Raw genomic sequence first — 22,809 nt, 5'->3', positions numbered from 1 at the left:
TCTTCCCACACCATTCAAACTGATGGGCACTAATAAGAAAAGCTTTAAGAAATTTAATAAGCTACTTATATTTGTAAAAGTTACATACAACTGAAATAGTATTATTTATCTGCCCGGATAGCAGATGAAGGATAGGTATTATCTGCCTATGGCACACTCTTGGTAACATCAGCAGTGCAATTATTATTTTTTGGCAGCAGTCTTTTCTGAACCAATTAATAAATAACACACAGTTCATGTTTAAACTCCAGCACTAGATTTCAATAGATTCTAATAATTCTCATGCGTGATTATATAATTGTATTAATAAATTAACAAACAGAATAAAAAACACCAACAGCCCTGAAAGCACGTCGAATCAAATTCCAATACTCCAATGTTTAATATTTCATTCAAATTTACGCACAATACAAACACCACTGAAGCTGATCTAATGCATGCTAAATGTGCACTTCATAACTAACCCATGCATAACGCAATGTGTGCTTCGACAGCAGTGGGCTGTGGTGTTGATGATGAATAATCGGATGCGTTGCATTCGCGTTTAATTCTGAAAAATGATTTTCAGTTTCCATCATCGCGCATGGCTAAATCTCTCCTCGAGATCTCCGTGGAAAAGGTCTTCCTGACTGCAGCATGATATCTGTGGAGCGATCGCGCCTGAAGGTAAGCTTGCCTTCTCTTACCAATAACATTAACCAAGCGAAAACCATACTAGCAGGTGCCTAATGGTGCGTGACGCGCTACATTTGTATTTGAATTACGCTGGTTGTTAAATATTCAAAGCAAAACATAAAACGCATGAGGTGTCACAAGGTCATATCTGAAACTGTAAACGCACATAACGCGCAAATGTGAGCTTGCACGGATAAATACTGTAAAATGCTCTTGTGAAATGCGGTTTTACGCGTAGGGTGAAGTCGGGTAAAACGGGCCACTCTCTGGTCAATCATATCGGAGGGGCATAAAGATGTCTCTGCACATCGTCCAGATTGTTGTTTGTGTGTTATGGGCTCTTTTATCAGTATCCGTTACAAATATGGCACGAAAAAGCCCAAGAGCTATTGAAATGTCAGATGTAGACAACCCTGCAGATGCACATGTGTTCAGGTAAAACGGGCCAGATAATCTGTACAATCATCATTTTGAACAAAGAAAGAAATGCTGTTGTAATTTATAGCAATTTATCAGTTTATTTATGTCATGGCATTACAAGAAATGTTCAGATGTGCGTGGCTGGAGGCTTGAGAGAGGTTACATATCTGGGCTTATGATCTTTAAATTGTCATTTTGAACGTATAAAAGTTGAAATTGAGCTGTCAACGCGAGTGAAAAATACGTGCTCTAGCGCGTGTGATCTAGGTTTATCATTATATAAAGACTTGAACGCATTGTTTAATGCATGTATTTGTAAGAAAAGAATAAATTCACTCCGCCCTAGGGGTGTGCGATATATATCGTCTGCGATAATATCGTAATTGTTGTTTTAACGATGTGCGATTTGACATTATCGAGTATTTTGCAAAAACCATTCAAAACACCCCTACAGAGCGCACGTGAAGCCTAGACTAGTGCCAGTGCATACTTTCACTGCATGATTCAGTCTATTATAATGCATTTAGAATGATCACAAATTCAAGACATGATGGCAGAAAATGTATATATTTATACCACTTCATATAGTTATTCAATTTCACACGAAGAGGGCCGTTGTTCCCTCAAAAATTACCATGATTACAAATGTGACATTGAATTCAATAGACAATAAGTTAATTAAGTTAATGCCATATTGCTTGTTTTTGCTCTATTTCGCCAACAAAATGGCATTACAAGAAATGTTCAGATGTGCGTGGCTGGAGGCTTGAGAGAGGTTACATATCTGGGCTTATGATCTTTAAATTGTCATTTTGAACGTATAAAAGTTGAAATTGAGCTGTCAACGCGAGTGAAAAATACGTGCTCTAGCGCGTGTGATCTAGGTTTATCATTATATAAAGACTTGAACGCATTGTTTAATGCATGTATTTGTAAGAAAAGAATAAATTCACTCCGCCCTAGGGGTGTGCGATATATATCGTCTGCGATAATATCGTAATTGTTGTTTTAACGATGTGCGATTTGACATTATCGAGTATTTTGCAAAAACCATTCAAAACACCCCTACAGAGCGCACGTGAAGCCTAGACTAGTGCCAGTGCATACTTTCACTGCATGATTCAGTCTATTATAATGCATTTAGAATGATCACAAATTCAAGACATGATGGCAGAAAATGTATATATTTATACCACTTCATATAGTTATTCAATTTCACACGAAGAGGGCCGTTTTTCCCCCAAAAATTGAGTGATACAAATACAAATGTGACATTGAATTCAATAGACAATAAGTTAATTAAGTTAATACCATATTGCTCGTTTTTGCTCTATTTCACCAACAAAAATCATTCCGAATACAGCCACAGCACTGTTTTGTGTCTCTGAGCAACATAACAGTGTTTCATTCCCGAATGAATCAACCATTTAAATGATTTGCTTCAATCGCAATGACTCGGTTATTAACAGTAAATCGCTTATTTTCATGTTTTAAGTCATTTCAAATATCAGTATTAAACGTTTTATGTTTAATATATCAAAACATTATTTATACATTTGTAATTGCAGGTTAAATGCATTCATGTCTTGCATTAAACAAAATACATGTGTGTAAATACATCTAAATGCCACTTCAGATGCAGCGTCTGTGTTGATTTCATTTGCTGGGTAACAGCCCGAATGTCTTATTATTCTAATTCCCTGATTAAATGTAAGAATTTGACTCAAAATATAATGGACACTTTTAGAAAAAATGGCTTTATAAAGGTAAAAATGCCCATAAAATGTAAAAATCAGTTTAAACTTATTGGAAGAGATTAATTTCTATCAGTATGAACTGACCACCACACAGAATATGAAGAATATTAAAAACATTAGGAGTCAGCTGTCTTCGGCAGTCCTTAAGGTACCAGCTCAATAACACACTCCGCAAAATATCGTCTAATTATCGTTATCGATAAAATCCCAGAAAATATCGAGATATTATTTTTTGTCAATATCGCACACCCCTACTCCGCCCATTTATTTTGTTTTTGTTGGCGTATTATTTGGAGGAGGTTTAGGGAGGCGGGCGTGGAAACCATTTAAATTTAAATTTGAGAAAATGTCAAATTTTCAGGTCTTATAGGCTATACATAAATTGTTTATGATACATTACTTTTGGATCTCCAGTAGTTTTTTTAATATATATATATATATATAAATAGGACCATATAGTTGATCAATTTACCCACCATAACTTAATACCTTAACATGTTAAGTATTATTGTGACAGTTGTTTAAAATAGTTTGCAGCGATTGGATGTTAATTACATTCAGTGATATTATTTAATATATTAATGAAACCACTAGATCAATAACATTAGAAAGTTCAGCTAGAACCATCATTATGCTGCTAATGGGACATTTGAATCCTTTAATGTAAACACACATCAAATCCTGTAAGATTATTAAAATATCCAAGCCAAGCACTTACAGTACACTTACTGCAGGGACAATCCCCTGGAGCTACTTGGGCTTATATCCCTCACTCAAGGGCACAATGTGTAGATGGTGACCGCTCTTGCATTGGCCTCTGCAGAATCTAACCTGTAAAGCTCAAGTTTTATTTGACCACAGTGCCACACCTCCCAACTTTGGCATGTTTCCAAAGAGAAAAAGGCTCCAAATTGAATGTCAAACCATAAGCAATGTGAATGCCTACTTCTGTTGTTACTACACAGGCTTTTGGTTTGGATGTAACAATACCAATTTGATAACTTCTGTCTAGGTCTGAAGATGACCTGATTGAGTTTTGGACACAGTTTGTATGGCGATTAGTACTGAAACCACATTTAGCAGTTTTACAGTAGTACAGGTCTTTTGTTTACAGGATGTCATGTTTTATTTCTTATATGTAGTTTTTTTGTTTTTTTTCCACTCTGTGATAGATGAACTTTCTAGGAAAAAAACAAATTCAAGCACACCTGAGAAAAGTGATGTTCATTGGAATGGACTCTGGATCTGAACTGATCTGAGTTAATTGGTGTTATAAACATTTCAAAGACATCTATTGTACTGTATGCTTTCATGGTGCAAAACGTATAATATGTGCTACATTCTTTTTTGCGAGGTGAAACAAGAGGCATTTGATTCAACATGAGTGCAAGCGTTGAGTGTCGATGGAGTCTCTGAACGCTGTGGAGCTCCGTGAACTGGGGGATAGGAGCAGACGAGAACCTACTCAGGCTTCAGGACCGAGGCCCGCGGCTGGCATCGAAAACGCGTCGTTCGAGGATGAGGATCTGGGAACGAGGATTCGCGTTACCTCCAGAACATCTGGACCTGGGTTCACGTCCATCGACTCTCAGTCGAATCGGCTGCCTATTCAGAGAGAAGTGCCATCACCGCGCTCCGAAGACGAACCTGAGCTCCAGTATAACGGCCACTCGGTGGACTACGGGTTCATTTTCGCACTCATTTTCCTCGTAAGCGGAATCATATTAGTGGTAATCGCCTACACGATCCCAAGAGAGGCTAAAGTCAACCCGGACCAAGTGACAGCACGCCAGATGGAGAAACTGGAGATGTACTACGCACAACTCGGTTCTCACCTCGACAAATGTATTATCGCGGGACTTGGTTTGCTCACTTTGGGAGGAATGCTCTTATCCGTTTTATTAATGGTGTCTATATGCAAAGGGGAACTGTATCGCCGGAGGACTCTCGCTAGCAGACCCATGAAATCGTACGGATCCATTAATATGAGGATGAGGCAGTTAGCTGAGGGAGATGGGAGGGAGACGCTTGTGGAATGTGAACCGAACACCACCACCGACGCTGTGAACGGTAATCAGGTTCCTTCTGGAATGCTAAACACGTAGCACAACCGAATCCCATTGAAAAACCTGTAGATTTGCAGTCCAAAACGGAAATAGTGCTCGCAAGGCAGCTTAAATAAAGGTTTTAGGTAAGTTTAAGTTTTTGGCTTTGAAAATCTGTAAATGAAACACCTCAATCAGGTTGCTGTTGCCATAACTTTCTTTTTCTTTTGTCTACTGTGTTGCCAGTCATCAAAAAGCAACTTGGTCAAAAAAAAAAACAAGCTGCAGATAAGCAACTTGCTTAAAATAAACAAATAAAACATAATAATAATAATTTAATTAATAATTAATTGATCAACAGAGAAAACAAAATATATAGATTACATAAAGACTAGATTAATCACTTCAGTTGCCAAATATATTTTAATTACATCCTTTTATATTCACATATACCTGGAAAAGGAAAAAAGCTGTTTTTACTCATCATTGGGTATAGTCATCTAAAAATAAGCCTAAAAATGGCATCCCACAACTGTCCATATTTATAAGCAACTCTATAAAAAAAAACAATCCCAAATTGCGTATAATAGATGGACATGGCAACACTTATCATTGCATAAGTTGACTATATATGGTTCAACAGAAAAAAATACCATGATTCAGTATGCAAACAAACTAATGCATTTAAAAAAAAAAAATGAATTGCTAATATTGCAATAGTGCCATCTGTCGGTTAGATTTTTAATGGTAAACACTAAAAATTAAAGTTAGTGGCAGATTTAAAAAACAACAACAAAAAAAAGACAGCCAAGGCTGAAATCATCTAAACTAATTTTGAGCTCAAAAAAAGAAACATGTCAAGGACATTTCATCTTCATTCTCATTTTACCACAAAAAAATGACTCCTTACTATAATGTGAAAAATAATGATATATACTGTACATTTATACATCATAGTAGCAAAGGTTGTACTGTCCTTGGTTTTAAAATTTCATCACTAAAAAATGTTATGTCACAATGCAAAATCTTGTCACTTCTATAAAACAGGTTTCATCTTCTTTTGTGCCAAAATATACATTCTTATTTTCTACTTTCAATTCTGGGGTAAAATATGATGTTTTCATATACAGTAACCTGTTCATGCTGCCTTGCTAGCACTGTCAGCATATTAACCAAGTTGTAGGCAAACACGCAAAAACACAGAAAGTGACAGTGCAAAAAGAGAAGCAAAAAACTCAAAAGACTGTTGAATGAAAGCACAATGGTGAAGCGTCATAATAACTCAACATGCTGCAGAACAAACCGCCATCAGCTACTTTACAAAACTTGAAATAAATGTCTGTATAATCTATAACATCACTAAAGACACTATGAGTGGAATATATACAAGCTATTATTATCCAAGGATGCAATATGCCTTAAGACGTTACAAAAGTTCACCGTGAACACATTTAAGCTTGTTTGTATTTGTATACTGTTCGTGTTTTGTATATGTGTCACACACTTACTCGTTGTCATCAACCCACGTTCTTGGAGTAGAAGACGATGTACCGCAAGCAAGGGAATAGACATATGAATGCTTTAAACAAGATATCTATTTTACAATATCTATCAATATGGTAAAATAGTAGATTTGTGCTAACAATTAACAAAAATGTGAAGTTTTACTGTAATGGTGCAATATGCATTAGATTCCAGTAGAGAAATATATATTTCCATATCAATGTTCAGGTTACAAGGTTGTTGTCTTCACAATAACACAACAGATACATGCTACTGTATGCTTTAAGAATATGCTCACCCCCCCTTTTAAAACAAAGCTAATGTTATAGCACATAAGCATGTGTACTTGATCCCAGATGAAGCTGTCCTTACTTTGGGTTGGTTTTCCTATACTCTAAAAAAATGCTGGGTTAAATACAACCCAGCGCTGGGTAAAATATGGACAAACTCAGCGATTGGGTTGTTTTGACCCAGCAGTTGGATTACGGCACAGAAGGTTGGGTTAAACATTCAACCCAACTGTTGGTTGAAAACAACCCAATTGCTGTGTTTGTCCATATTTTACCCAGCATTTTTAAGAGTGTACTGAGTTAGTAGCTGTTTTCTATAAGTACACTGTTCAAAAGCAAGATTGTAATCAAAACTAAGCAGATGTATTACATGTCTTAGATGTAGTAAAGGTTACCCTGCAGTGCTATATTTCCGGGTGTGGGGTATCCAAAATACATACCAAGTATGTATATTGCTCTGTATAGAACAGCTTTATAATGGCATTGAAGAATTGGATTACCCAAAAATGTATGTGTACTCACCCTCAGGCCATCCAAGATGTAGTTGAGTTTGTTTCTTCATTGGATCAGATTTGGAGAAATTTAGCATTATATCACTTGTTCACCAATGGATCCTCTACAGTGAATGGGTGCCGTCAGAATGAGAGTCCAAACAGCTGAGAAAAACATCACAATAATCCAGTTCAAGTAATGAAAGTAATCCACAAGCTGTTTGATCGTGAGAAACAAATCCATTATTAAGCCACGATTAACTTCAAACTATTGTTTCCGTTGTTTAAATACGAGTTCTCTATTCATAATATTGCTTTCTCCAGTTAAAAAGTCATCTGAATCAGGAGAGAAATATGCACAGATCAAGGACTGTTTACAAGCCAAAACAGTTCTAAACAATTATGTCATGGATTTTAAAGCGAGAGGACAACAGTGGATGGACTTTTTGACTGGAGGAAGCATTATTATGGATTATGGACTCATATTTTGGCCAGGAGTTTAAAGTTAAAACCCCTTAATGATAAATTTTTTTTTTTTTTTAAATGTGCAGCTTTTTACAAGATGTTAATTGATGGACTGGAGTGGTGTGGATTACTTGTGGATTATTGTGATGTTTTTCTCAGCTGTTTGGACTCTGATTCTGACGGCACCCATTCACTGCAGAGCATCCACTGGTGAGCAAGTGTTGTAATGTTACATTTCTCCAAATCTGTTCTGATGATAAAAAAAACCTCATCTACATCTTGGATGGCCTAAAGGTGAGTTTCATTTTGGGGCGAACTATTCCTTCAATCAAACTGGTAACTAATATATAAAGCTGGGGAAAGCATAATTCACATTGCATTAATTGACTTCTCAAAAGTGCACTTGTTTAAGTTCTTCAAGTGTGAGCCTTTGGAGTCACTAGAATAAAGGATAGTATGATTTTTTCACATGTATAAATGTTATTAGCTTGAATCTTTAAAAAGAATCTTTTTTATACACTAAACCCAATAGTTAATGAGATCACATTATATCAGAGAGAGAGAGAGAATATTGTCACATACCTATAATTTATTTCACATATTAAATATTCTTTACACAATATATGTACTACGGCAGTGAAAGTCTAAAGATTGTTTGAACTACTTTGAATATTTGGTGGTGTATAAAGTGTGATGTGTTAGCTTGATGCATCACTTAAGTGCTTTTTAAAGTGAAATGGACTAGTTGGAATGTTTCTTTGATACATCATTAAATTATAGTAAACATCTGTCATTTATTAACTGTAAGATGTTGGTTATGGTGTGATGTAAAGGTACAAGAAAAAGGGAAAGTGGTAAATTGCTTTCACATCTTCAATTGTGTCAAATATTGTCTTGTAAGCACAGAGGATCTAGTAATGAGCACACTAAGCATTTATATTACACCAAATCTGTGCTGTTGGTCACATTGCTCATGCACAAGCCCCTAAATGAGTGTCAGTGTCATTTCAAGACATTAGGAAATGTTGTAATGCTTTTTCAACAGGACAACCTGAACTGAGCAAGTCACTGTATTGAGAAAGTTTGGACTCTGTAAGATTTTTTTTCTTTTCTTTTTTGTTGTAAATAAATTCATACTTTTTTTCAGCAAGGATGAATTCAATTGATCGAAAGTGACAGTAAAGACATTTATAATGTTCCAAAATGTTTCCACAAAAATATTAAGCAGCACAACTGTTTTAAACATTGACAATAATTGGAACTGTTTCTTGAGCAGCAGATCAGCATATTAGAATGATTTCTGAAGGATCATGTGACACTGAAGACTGGAGTAATGATGCTGAAAATTCAGCTTTGTATCACAGAAATAAATTACAGTTGAAAATATATTCAAATAGAAAAGTAATTTAAAATTCTAATAATATTTCACAATATTACTGCTTTTACAGTAATTTTAATCAAATAAATGCAACCACAAGTCATTTCCTGATTAAAGATTGCAATCATATTGTGTACTGCAACATGTAGTAGGTCATCCGGGTATTCCATGCATACCGAAAATGTGCACATATTGCAGAAATACTAAGTGTAGTATGACAGTATGCTATACAAATGCGCGCAATAATAGGGCTTGTAGTCGTTTGGGCTGATTAGAAGCAGCTGCTCATCACTGTACAATCTGTGAAGGTTAATCATTAAGTCAGGCTATAAAGAGCTCCTAGAAAACACACACACACACACGCAGCTCTCTTAACACTGCAGAGGCTTAATGATGTGCATAATACTTGTGTGGGCCAAACAGACTTATGTATTCAAATGAAATGCAGTACCACAGTACTTTTGGGCCAATTGCTCCGTTTTTTTAATGTAGAGAGCGGGGGTGTTTGAATTGCATGTGTACAATGTGAGCTGTGCATTTTAAGTCTGTAACCACTTCATGTATATTCAAGGCAAATGTGTCACCTTTTTTATACAGTTTCCATGCGTGAAATAAACCCTTTTGTTGCTATACCCGTTTGATTCATTCATGTGCATGGAACAGCGAAAAACATAAAAAAAAATTGCATGGTACAGTATTTGGATACTTAAGCCACACTTGGAAAATGTGTAAATATCATGCAAAAGATAACAGTGACATCTATTATATATATTTTTAAAAAAGGTAGCACAAGCACACTTTTCAAGCAAAATATTTCATATTAAACAGGTTTGTTAATTTTTAAATAATAAACCAATACACAGAATGATCAAATGTATGTAAATGTAAAAAAGTTGTAAATTAAACAGATTATTGGAGTACATTTGACAAGAAAATACTACTTCAGGCTTTCTACTTCAAAAATGTACATTTAATTCAATGTGTTACTTAGCGTTTCTCTAGTTGAAATTTACTAGCAACTGAGTGAAAACGGTTTTAAATGGTGAATTTGGGCACTTTGTGGTACACATTTTTCCATTAAATGTGAAGCACAAAAGTATTTTTCTTTATCGCGACTCAGTTCTATATCTTCTAAAACCCCTAAACAAATAGTCACTTAATTCTCACAGTATTTTTAGTGTAGTCATGCTTCGAGGACACTGGAGAGTGTCTTTATCTCTGGCAGTAGAGGACAGTCACACTGACAATTTGGCCATCATGACTCACTGTGGCCATTACAAGCATTGATTTCCACTACATCTGCTGCTGGTGCTGCTTTCACCACGTCCCTCTCACTGAAACCACCATCTCCAGAAGCTTTGCTTTCATCTACTGATACTTTAAAGAGACTGGAGAGCAGGTTCAGTGCAATTACTCGTAGGTGAAAAGCCCTTACACAAATCTAAGCACTTGTGACATTTCAGATGACACATTTATACTATATTTGTACTCTTCTGAAGAAAATGTGAAAGTGCACCAAAACCCATTAATATTTTATTTCAGTAGTTTCCAAGACAACATTTAGCATTTTAATTTAAGTTTAATTTGAAGTACTAAAATAAACTAAAAGTAATAAATAGAAATGAATAATAAAAGGTATTAATTTAAAAGCGAATAATACAAATGACAAAAACAGAACAAAATTACTAAAACATTGACTTAAATTAAAGTGAAAGCTAAATATAAAAAATAAAATTTAATTCAAAATATGAAGAAAAAACAACAATAGTATATGGCTGGGGTCCCTCATTCAATGAAAATTAATAGCAAACCTGAATGACTCAAATCTGACTGTTTTAGCAGGTATAAGACTTTAGCATTTTAAACAATATCTTTAATATCACAAAAATATCAATAACTGGAGAAATGGGACAGAATAAAAGCAGTTTAACTGACCGATGCAGAATGAGTCAGTAGCAAAAAAAGAGCAAACAGGAAGAAAATATAGAAAGAATGGAATTATCAGTGATTTTTTTGTCAATTTCAAAATGAAAACCAACGGTGTTATATTTTTAATAATAATTCTTTAACAGAATTATTAAGAGTAGTTATGTTTGACCACAACATAGTTTATTCAAACACAAAGTGCATATCACTGCAGAACAGCGAGAACTACGGGATGTTAGTGCGTCTACATGAACATGTCGTCATATCCTGGGGGAGGCATGTGATCAGGGTCTGGCCTGAAAGGTAGAGCAAAACAAATTTATCAGAGGTGAGGATATGATGTCAAATGAGTTAATGGCAGTTTTACATCTGAACTCAAACTGTAAAGATCCCATTAAAGCTCTTACCCAGGCCTGTGTCGCCCAACCGGCCCGAAGGGGTCAAAGCGGGCACCAGGGGGCACAGCGCCGGGAGGAAGGACTCCAGGAATACCAGAGGAGGGGTCAAACCCTGAGCGAGGAAACCCGGCACGTAATGGATCGACGATCATCCCTCCTGCTCTTCCCCTGGAGAAAGAACCAAGAACAAGGCCAATTAATAATTCAGTGAGCACGGTCGTTCCTTGAAGGTGCACTTATTCATTTGAGTTCATAAATATTCTTTGATATCTGTTATTCTAAGAGGGCAAACCAAGCATATTTTCCCACCAGCTGTTTTATTCTACATAAGGGTGGTCCAAAAATACTTCTGTAATCTACAGGTCAACATGCATGATGCATTTAAAGATGACTGTTTTGACAAATAATTGATGGGATCTCTCACCCGAAAGGGTCCAGATCGGCACCGCCGGCAGCAAATGGAGCCATCGGGTCAGGCCTAAAAAAAAAAAAAAAACACAAAGACAGACATTTCAGAAACGTTCTGTTACACTGTATTAAAAAGAAGTCTTACATTTTTTATTTCCGCATTTAACATTTTCAAAATTATTTTTTTTATTTTTCTTGAAATTAGTTTTAGCAGTCCTGTGTTCAGTATTTTCTGGTTAGTTATTCTGTTGGCTGGTTAGTTGAATGTCAGTTAAATGCTGTGACAGTTGTTGTTCATACACATACATATGTGACCCTGAACCACAAAACCAGTTTTAAGTGTCAATTTTTCGAAATTGAGATGTATACATCATCTGAAAGCTGGATAAATACGCTTTCCATTGATGTATGGTTTGTTAGGACAGGACAATATTTGGTAGAGATACAGCTATTTGAAAATCTGGAATCTGAGGGTGCAAAAAAATCAAAATATTGAGAAAATCGCCTTTAAAAGTTTTCCAAATGAACATGATCTTTACTTAATATCTTAATGATTTTTGGCATAAAAGAAAAATCTATAATTTTGACCCATACAATGTATTTTTGGCTATTGCTACAAATATACCCCAGCAACTTAAGACTGCTTTTGTGCTCCAGGGTCACATATAGATAGATAGACTTTTGAATGACAGTGTATATATACACACATATAATATAGCATTTGTGGCATTTTTGCATCATTCAATGCCATAAAATGACATCATAATGCAAACAGCCAAACACACACAGTTTTTAACAACATGAAAGGTCGTTATTTTTGTTGATTTGATTGATTGTTCATTTTTCAGTATATAGATGATTATTTGGTGTTGTGGCACAACATTTGCCGGTGTGACTCAGCTCAGTGTTTTGGAAGTCTACAGGCTCTTTGGCTTGAACTCAAGACGGTGGCTTGGCAGCAAAAACATGTTTGACTGAATTACATCACGCCCACAAGCAAGTCGATAAATCGCTGACATCATAAAGAATCTGATAGGGGTCACCGTGAACCCAGGAAGGGGAAGTGGAAAAAGGTGAAAAGCCCTTACACAAAGATGGACTTAGTGGAAGACAAACACCTAAATCCATCTCTGGGTTTCTGCCATGTTTCATGCTATTCTATCTGATTTTTATTGGAAAAAGACTTGCAGAGAAAACAGGAAATGAAGGTGAGAGAATCAGAACGCGGGCCGGATCTCTCATGGCTCCTTCCTAGTAAATATATAAATGTTTGAGTGGGTTTCATCCAACCAGACTTTACAAAATCCCCCAAACTGGCTGTTTTTGATGGAAGTGATGCTGGCACAGAGCAACTCTCACCCTGTCTCTCAGTCCACAGTCTGCAGCGCCAGACACACAAAACCCTCAGTGCTTCAAAAAATAGACACAGCGCAGCAGTGAGAGCCCTCACTCTAGACTCACACTGCTAAATATTAAATAAGAAAGAGGACATGAGCTGAAACCTACATAGCACAAACACACACACACACACACACACATACAAAACAAACCCTCAAAATCCCAAAGCATGGTGAAAAACTACATTACCTATGATGCTTGTACAGAAAATTCTACCAATCAGAGTCACGGCCAGCAAATCGCACCAAAAGAGCTTGCAGGGAACAGGAACTCCAATGAAACACTGCTAATTATGTAATCGAGTCGGTCTCCCTACACTCTCTAAATACTTAAATATGTGTATATGCATATTTAACCTTAAAATATATTGTTTCTACAGATAATAATCAGCAACTTTAAATGAATAGTTTTATATTTTTCACCATTGTTTTTAATAGAATTATGTCATTCGCAGTGCTTCATGGGATTGTAGCTCTTTCCCTCACTAAAGCCGTTAAGTACACAGTCTTGCACCTTTGTCTTTTTGGCCGATTTCAAATACTTTCAAATACAAAAAAAATATTTTTTGCTTCAAATTAAAATTTGTAATGTTGTGATTCACCTCATAGCTGGTTGTTTTGGTTCATAGCTTATAACTCCTTAACAAAGACTCTTTTTTTAAAATCCCTATGGAAAAAAATAAGTGGAAAAAATCAGCGCCACTGAAAAACTGGATGGCAGTCAATTACAGAAAAGTTTCATTCTGCAGATAATTATCCAATCCTTTGAAATCAGAAAACTATTTCATCATACTAACAGTAAATGTTTTGTTTTTGTACTTCAGCATTTCTTAAATCATGGACATACAGACCATGAAAGCATAAACACAGGGGACTGACTATCCTAAATAAGTTCCTATTTCATATTTTAGCTGTTTTTAAACAGTACAAATTATTCAGTGTGCATATTTTCACCTGCCATCAAACAGATGTTTCCGAACAGAAGTTGAAATCACCTGGGGCGGTTACCATGGAAACAGCTGGCTGCTCGAGTACTGTTAGGGCAACTGTGCTATACAAATCTCCACAGACTGCATCTCAAAATGACCCAAAAATTCCCTTTAAAAGTTGACACCCCTGAAATCAATCTATAATTTGCATGAGATAAAGGAATGAGACACTGAAAGTTCACCAGTTGGGTGGGTGTCTGCTTGGAGGGCCTCTGGTCGGGATCAGGAGAGGATCACTGTGAGGGTCCCTTAAGTTTGAGACTCTTTCGCTTTTTGTCTTCTTCTCCGTCTTTCCTTGACGCTCCTCTTTTTTAGGGGGCAGCAGTGAGGACTTTAGCTTCGTGATCAGCTCGTCTGTGTTCTTAAACACACTGAAAGAGCAAAATGGATATGTTAGAACATGTATACATTTCTTTTTGATTCATCTATCCAGATTTTATTGATGTGTCTTATGATTTATGATGGCTAGAGAACACGTATGATATTGAAACTGTCCCAAATACGTAGGCATTTAGCATTTTTTAGAGAAAGAGCTTGAATATGTCCAGAACACTATGGCAAAAGAAATGATCTTTGTAAAAATGTCATGATGCAAGTGATTTCAAACACTGAAGATTCTCAGATAAACATAAAGTTTGAAAAAAATACTGCATTTATCTGAAACAGAAATTTGCAACATTATAAATATTTTTTGATCAATTTAAGCCATGCTTGGCAAATGAAAACTATCAACATCTTTAAAAAATATAAACATTTCCAAACCATTATACATTTGTATATACACATGGCAAAAGAAATGATCTTTGTAAAAATGTCATGATGCAAGTGATTTCAAACACTGAAGATTCTCAGATAAACAAAGTTTGTAAAAAATACTGCATTTATCTGAAACAGAAATTTGCAACATTATAAATGTTTTTTGATCAATTTAAGCCATGCTTGGCAAATGAAAACTATCAACATCTTTAAAAAATATAAACATTTCCAAACCATTATACAATTGTATATACACGAATATAAATAATGTTGCATCATTGTGCATATCATTTTTATTGCACAATCAGCTTGTAACACTCCAAAGAGAAAGGAAAACTTGAAATCGCATCATATGACCCCTTTAAAGGGATAGTTCACCCAAAAATGAAAATGTGATGTTTATCTGCTTACCCCCAGGGCATCCAAGATGTAGGTGACTTTGTTTCTTCAGTGGAACACAAATGAAGATTTTTAACTCAAACCGTTGCATGCCGTGCGTGCGCCCAAAGACAGTTGGACATAGTGGTGTATTAGAGGTAAAATATGATATAAATACTGTCCGGTTTCTGGCACAAACCAATCGTTTCGTGTCTTAGGACATCAATGTGTCGTCACGAGCCGCAGGGTTTAATTTGGATTTGTCTGTGCATGTTTTTTTACTCTCATAGATTTTGTTACCATTGCCATGCCTTATATAACTGACAGACTGCAACGGCTGGAGTTAAAAATCATCATTTGTTTTCTACTGAAGAAACAAAGTCACCTACATCTTGGATACCCTGGGGGTAAGCAGATAAACATCACATTTTCATTTTGGGGTGAACTATATTTTTAAGTGTCTTTTTGCATGACATTTTAGTAAACACACATGCCTGCTAGTTTTTGCAACAGATTATCACGTATAAACAGTCAAAGTCACCACTGACTTACCTCATCTCCAATGCCCAGACATTTATAGCCATTTTTCACTATTTCCCAGTGTACAAAACAAATCAGAGCATCTTGGGAACAGGTTATAGAGTTTGCTACGCAGTTGAAGAGCAGCTCCAGTCCTGCCATCTTTAAACACAGTGATATTCCGAAGAAATGAAACCAAAACAAACCGCTGTCTGTGTGAAAATAAACAGCGACTTCACTCTGAATGCATGGCGTATGGACGCCACAGATGTAACACTAAATATTTAGTTTGAATTTTAATATTACGTGCGTTTTGCAAGGTCTATAGGTTTTTTTTAAAACTTGAATTTCACAAATGTTTATTTCTAATTTTGTTTGTCATGCTGAAGAGGTCCGACCAGAAATATTCCCGACTGGAAACAACCGACTGAACCTTCGTTCCGCTGACATTAAAAGCGAAGGGACACTTTTGGAAAATAGTTTTTCAAATAATTCCAAGCATCTGATTTATAACACGCTTTGACACCAATCAAACAGAAACTGATATACCATAGCACCCGTTATATTACTTGCATACATCTTAACCCGAATATTTGAGAGTTTATTCGAATTATTACGGTCGTTTGTTTGTTTGCCTGGAAATGTTGGGCGTTTTGTATGTGGAGTTTAGTGTGTTGTCATATAAAAGATCATAATGTAAGTATTACAGCTTTTAATTAATTTATACACTACAATGTGATACCATTCACAGTACTTTCTTGTAACATTTAAGCACTTTCTTTCAGTCACCACCTGCATGTAATGGAGCCTTCATATGAGTTATATATATAATTTATTTATTAATTTAAGGTTTACTGGCTATTTATTTAGAAATAGTTATGCTTCTTGTTTCTTTTGTGTATGCATGTATTTATTTATTTAATGTTTACTTGCTAAAATATTCATTTACATATAGGATGAGGGCGTAAACATTATGTAATAAAGCTGAAATAATCACTCTTAACAATAATATACATCACAGTGCACTGCATTAGATCCCTTCAAATGAGCGTTTTAATCTTTGATGTGCTTTAAAATCATGAACGAAGGAAAGTTCATTGTTCATGGCTTTACTTGACATTCTCAAGCTAAAAATAACAATAACCTCAACATCTGGTTTGACTTACAGTGCATTGAAAACACATTGCACAGAAGCTTACTTCAGAGAGCAGGCCTGCCATCAAATCAGTGCTTCAGTGTTGCTTACATTCAGTTACAGCTCTTACAAGAGCCCTACGAACCTTTTAACTTTTATTTAAAGAACACTTAGATTCACTGCTTGGATATTTTCTGCTTTGACAGAATTTCTGGGACTTTCTCCTCTAGTAAACTATAAGTACTGTATTAAACAAAATGCTGTATGTAACTATAAACCACACTGAAAATCTGATCAATGAAGTGCGCTGTGAATTTCTGGATAGTTATGGAGTTTGACATGAATTTGAGTGTTTCATGTAGTCTTTTAATGGGGTTAGTAAGATTAGCTTTTTATTAATATTTTTATTCAGCAAAGATGCATTAAATTGATCAAATTTGTCAGTAAAGACATTTATAATGTTACAAAAAAAAAGAAGCAGCAGCACAACTGTTTTCAATAATTTGATAATAATAAGAACTGTAAGAACTGCAGCAAATCGTCATATTAGAATGATTTCTGAAGGATCATGTGATGCTGAAGACTGGAGTAATGATGCTGGAAATTCAGGGAATAAACCTGTGATATTAATTTAAACAGGAATTATTTTACATTTGAATAATATTTCACTGTATACTATTTTATTGGATTTTTCAACACATAAATGCAGCCGTGGTGAGCATTAGAGACTTCTTTCAGAAACATTTACACATCTTAATGACCCCAAACTCTGGAACAGTAATTATATAAGAAAACTGTTGTTTAATATCATTTATATAGCATGTCACACTGCAGAACATTTCTGTCACAGCTTGACATTTCTTGTCAACTACTCATTTGCTCTCAAGGGAGTTTTGAAAATTGTCATGTTGCCATTATGGCCTCCAGATGTGTGTTTGATGCTAACAGCAATCAAGAGCCTGTGCGTCAGTGTATGATGGCACTCAAAGTTCAAGGGTTCATGATTCATGGCTCCCCTTCAAGAAAGGTTTATACTACAGCATAAGAGTAATACACAGTACTGCCCATCTACATTAGTCTTTACTGCTGTCATATGTGTACTCAAAAGTATCTGCTTTAATGAAAAGTGATAAATCATGGCAACAGTATATAATGTCTAACTAGACTTTTGTCTAGACCACTTTTCATCCTAGTTTAGCCAAAAACGGTACATGAGGCAGTCTGACCGACATCTAGAGCAACCAACGTGCTGTTAATGTGCAGAAAAGAGGTATGCTTTTACATTTATTAGCAATCTGACTTATGATTTTTACCTGGCTTATGATAAGATGTGAAAAAATGTCAAAGATTTATGGTGAAGGTGCTAAATCTATATCTTTAGCTATATATGCAATCACCTGCGGATTAATCTTGCAATAGTAACATTTATTTATTTATTTTTTTACTTGTTTTTAGAAAATCTAGCTTGAATTGGGAAATTGCACATAATACACCTGAATTGCAGTCACCTGAAAAATTGCAAACTGCTAAAATCCCTCCGTAGCAACTGCATAGCTATGTCCTAGCAACCACCGAGGACACTATAGCATTTGTCACTTTTTCCTCTCGCTGCAGGAAAACCCTGAAACAGGTTTTCATTTTCCTGTTAAAAACTGTAGGTCTTCAGCTTGGAAAGATTAGATCAGTTCAGTTCTCATAGTCTTGAGGATTTACTGTAAGCCAGAGCCAGCGGTCTTGAAGGCATATGTTGACTTCAGATCACATACATAAAATAAGGGCTCATAGTTTCAGTAGGTTTGTCCACACAGGTTCAGGCTTGCCTGAGAATACGGCCACCATGTGTGAAGGTTTTCAGCTGTTTGCCTAATGAGGTCCAGACATGATGCAGAATTATCATAAAAAACAAACTATTCAGTTGCACATCAAAGCCAGACCAGCTCAATGAAGCTACTTATCACAACATAGTAACAAGTCACGTGATAAATCATCCAAACAAACTGTATTATGGAGAGTCATCTGACAGTTAGTACTTCCATAGTTTATTTTATTTATATAATTATTTTGTTCTAGCATCATGCCATACATCTGCAGAAGTTTAGACACAAAAACATTTCTGTAACCATAAATTGTGGTTACTTAGTAAAGGTTTTACTGCATGACAAAATTATAATAGTGTGGTTGCAAGTAGCATTGTAGTAAAATCAAACATTATCTTCAAACGAAATCTTCAAAACATTGCCTTAAAAACATGCAACTATAAAATACAATGATAGATAGATGGATGGATGGATGGATGAGGGTGAATCCATGCTGAGTGTGAGATGTTGTTAGCGTGCTTTGGCTGCTCTTGTCCTGTTGAGGACATTACACACAGTCCAGGTGGAGCATATGGTCCTTGTTTGAGATGCTCTGCTACTTAATATATCTGAGCTAAAGTCTGTGAACACTTGAGCTTCTTTTCTTTGCACCTCAGAGTGAGTCTCCACTTCTTGTCTTTCTCTTTTACAGACTGATACTGCTAAACTGTTCCATACACCTCTTCAACCTGTCAGTCAGCTAATATTGTTAAACCTTCTATTAAACGTAACTGTAAATGTTCAGTTTTGAAATGTCTGACAGGAGTGTGGATTGGTCCCTGAATGATTTTTTGAACTTTAAACACACTTCATAACACCAAACACACAAAATAATGTTCTTTTTAGCAACATCATATGACCCCTTTAAGGTGAACTAATGAATGAGTTCAGGCTAAAGGGAAACAAGAAGGTGACCAGGTCAAAGTTAAATGAAACTACCACTTTAAAAGTCTGTAGCAAATCTTACTTTTTTGGCAGAGGCAAATCAATCTTCCTGAAAGGAACAAAAATGTTATATTTTTATATAAAAAAGGGTTTTTTGAATATAAAACAACTTGCACTGTAATATCATTTTGATCTTTTGTTTTCCAGTAAAAATATCTAAACACAAGATAAAACATCTTGCAAAGCTAAATTGCTTGTTTTTCTAATTGTTTTTAGAAAATATATATATTCTTTCTCCCATTGTAAAATTGCATATTTTTCACTTTTCTGTATATACTGTATATGATCCACCTAAAAACTTGCACTGTAAAATTATTTTTTTCTAGTATAATTATATAAACTAAGATATAAAATAAGATAATAATTTATTTGTTATTCATGTTTGTTTTTTTCTCCCAATGGGAAATAGTTTTCTTTTTAAAAATTACACAATTTTGTGATGTTTGTGCATATAAAAATGTTTCACTCGTATAGCGCATGGTTCCTTTTGAAGCTTTTTTGTCCATTCATTCCAAGGTCACAATAAGCGTTCATTTCATGGTGAAGAGCTGTGCATTTCTCCAAAACATCTTATTTTGTTTAATCCGGCGGGAATTGAAACAACATGAGGGTGAGTAAATAATGACACAGTTTTCATTTCTGGATGAACTTCTCTTTTAAATTAATGCATGCATTATGGCAGTCCTATGTAAAACATGATCTCTATCAAAGGAAATGGTAAAGGGAAAAGTGAGTTAACTCCTTAAAGATGTTAAAAGGTATGTTAAAATCTTTAAAAGAATGGTATGTAATATCGGTTATGTATCTGTAAGTCTGTGCCTTTATCTTCTGACGAGAGTACCGAGCACTTCAAGGCCGTGGAGGAGAGCAGCCCCTCTCAGAACATCCATAACAGCCTCAAAGACAATCAACAAACTAGAACCAGCAGGGAAGTGGGCTCCCCAACATCACAACTGACCCAGGGCTGACTACGAGCTTTGAATCCAGTGGAGTTACGCTGATTGGAAGAGAGCGCCACGGAGATGTGTAGTGTCACTGCCTCATGGCGTGCCTCTGAGCGGCCAGTATCTTACCCACTGCATCTGGTGTGTATTTAGCGGGATGTCATGAGCGCAGTGGCGCCTATCCCCCCTCCATGCACTTTCAGCCCGGTTATCAAACACAGAGTCGATTCGAGAGTTCACAACCTTGAGTTTGTGATATCAGCCTGCATGTGTGCATGACACAAGGTACATAATTTCAGTTGCTGAAAGTCACTCAGATCATCAGATCATGGTGTGATTAAATATACCATGGTATTATATTTGATGAATTTTACTTTGACATTTACCACAGTACTGAATGTTTAACATATTCGCGTACCATGCAATTTACATCACTTCCAAAAACTTCCAAAACATAATGGTACTACTATGTTTTCAGGACATGTACTATAGTAGAACCATGTTTTTCTTTTTTGGAAAGACTATTGGAGTACCATACAAAATACCAGTATTTTAAATATTAAAAAAATTTTTTTTTAGTATTATAGTATCCCTTTCACGTAATAGTACCATGGTAGGCTACACCACAGCTCTTTTTGGTACTTGATTTGTAAGTGCTATCATGTGAAAAGTACCAAAATGTACCATGGTACAACCATGTCTTTTTAATGAATACCAATGATAGTACCATGGTATTCTTTAAAGCACATATGTGACCCTGGAGCACAAAACCAGTCTTAAGTCACTGGGGTGTATTTGTAGCAATAGCCAAAAATACATTCTATGGGTCAAAATTATTGATTTTTATTTTATGTTCCATGAAGATATTTTGTAAATTTCCTACTGTAAATATATTAAAACTTACTTTTTGATTAGTAATATGCATTGCTAAGAACTTCATTTGGACAACTTTAAAAGCGATTTTTTTTTTTCAATATTTAGATTTTTTTGCACCCTCCGATTCCAGATTTTTAGTTTTAGTTGTATCTCGGCCAAATATTGTCCTGTCCTAACAAACCATATATCAATGGAAAACGTATTTATTCAGCTTTCAGATGATGTATACATCTCAATTTCGAAAAATTGACACTTCCGACTGGTTTTGTGGTCCAGGGTCACATACTGCATATTATAGAACATCAATATGGTACCATAGTATATTTCAAAGTACTTTAAATGTACATTAATGTTTAATGTACATTAAATATCAATAATATATCATTTTTACATACTGATATAAAGTCTTTCTATTGTATAAAAAAAATAATTATTAAATAAATGCACTTGTTTTTAAACATGTTGTAAACAGCCCCCTTACTAATATTTGGAAGCAACAGTAGCCTAATTACCCACAAAAACTGTTTTAACTGGTTTGTTTGTTTATATCTGCTCATTTTTCAGTCTAATTCCTGAATTTGTGTGGAACATTTGCTGTTTGTTAAGACAGCCCCATGAAAAACTGCAGATGGCAAGCACAAGATGTATTTCATATATATACTGTATATACGCTCACTCTTTTCACTCTCTTTTTTCCCACAGATCTTTAATGATACCCTCAACTTTATATGATAAAATAAACAAACCCAACCTCAAAGCTCCGGAGAATAGGAAGGAGATCTGCACGATCCAGAGCACCACAACCACAGCAAACTGCAATCTGTATTCCACTGTGTTTAGAAAAATAAACCTAGATCTTCTAAACCATCTAAATATAGAGGGATGAAATAGTCAGGCTAAGGATTGTGGGTTGACAAAAAAGTCAAAATTTGAGTTCTGCCTCAGGTATGTGACATTAAAGGTGGAATACAGCAAAATTACAACCTGAAAGGAGCACAATTACTCAACAGCTGAAAGGTAAATTGGACAGATGTTGGATCAGGTGACGTGGGCAGGGTGAGCATCAGGCTATTATCCATGAGTTTCCATGAGGCAGAGAGGAGGCCGGCTCTCTTTCCGAGGCAGTCTTTCAGGCAGATGTTACGGAACCTGTTGCTTGTCCAGATGCATTGGCAACTTTTGGCTCTCGTCTCCCTTGTTTGTCAGACACTTAAATTGACGTTAGCTGCAAGAAAACGAAGTGGTAAGAACTTGTTTT

At 35.6% G+C, this 22,809-nt stretch overlaps 2 protein-coding genes across 3 annotated transcripts; one reads left to right on the top strand and one right to left on the bottom strand.

The window, feature by feature from the left end:
* The first annotated feature begins 537 nt into the window (after nt 1-537).
* Nucleotides 538-5,131, top strand: LOC107584202 (transmembrane protein 74B-like). Of its 2 annotated transcripts, none has more exons than XM_016270708.1 (2): nt 538-666; nt 4,207-5,131. In XM_016270708.1, the coding sequence occupies exon 2, from the start codon at nt 4,256-4,258 to the stop codon at nt 4,955-4,957; it is 702 nt and encodes a 233-aa protein (XP_016126194.1). In that variant the 5' UTR covers nt 538-666; nt 4,207-4,255; the 3' UTR covers nt 4,958-5,131. The 2 variants fall into 2 exon arrangements, with proteins under 2 accessions (XP_016126194.1, XP_016126193.1); XM_016270707.1 differs by having other exon boundaries at nt 4,025-5,131.
* A 5,980-nt stretch (nt 5,132-11,111) lies between these two features.
* On the bottom strand, nt 11,112-16,203 carry LOC107584174 (proteasome inhibitor PI31 subunit). Its single transcript, XM_016270679.1, has 5 exons — nt 15,818-16,203; nt 14,325-14,513; nt 11,773-11,826; nt 11,358-11,516; nt 11,112-11,246 (listed from the first exon to the last, which is right to left on the bottom strand). Exons 1-5 carry the CDS (start codon nt 15,955-15,957, stop codon nt 11,195-11,197), a joined length of 594 nt encoding a protein of 197 aa, XP_016126165.1. The 5' UTR covers nt 15,958-16,203; the 3' UTR covers nt 11,112-11,194.
* Between the last annotated feature and the right edge of the window lie 6,606 nt (nt 16,204-22,809).

This window comes from Sinocyclocheilus grahami, unplaced genomic scaffold (genome assembly GCF_001515645.1).
Source record: "Sinocyclocheilus grahami isolate Dianchi unplaced genomic scaffold, SAMN03320097.WGS_v1.1 scaffold57.1, whole genome shotgun sequence".
NCBI lineage: Eukaryota > Metazoa > Chordata > Actinopteri > Cypriniformes > Cyprinidae > Sinocyclocheilus > Sinocyclocheilus grahami.
This window is presented reverse-complemented; position numbering and strand designations above follow the sequence as displayed.

Coding starts and splice junctions, on each gene's coding strand:
- LOC107584202 (XM_016270708.1), top strand. CDS start 4,256: ATGGAGTCTCTGAACGCTGTGGAGCTCCGTGAACTGGGGGATAGGAGC.
- LOC107584174 (XM_016270679.1), bottom strand. CDS start 15,957: ATGGCAGGACTGGAGCTGCTCTTCAACTGCGTAGCAAACTCTATAACC. Junction 14,514..15,817: donor GGAGATGAGGTAAGTCAGTG/GTGACTTTGACT, acceptor TTGCTCTTTCAG/TGTGTTTAAGAACACAGACG. Junction 11,517..11,772: donor GCCGATCTGGACCCTTTCGG/GTGAGAGATCCC, acceptor TTCTTTCTCCAG/GGGAAGAGCAGGAGGGATGA.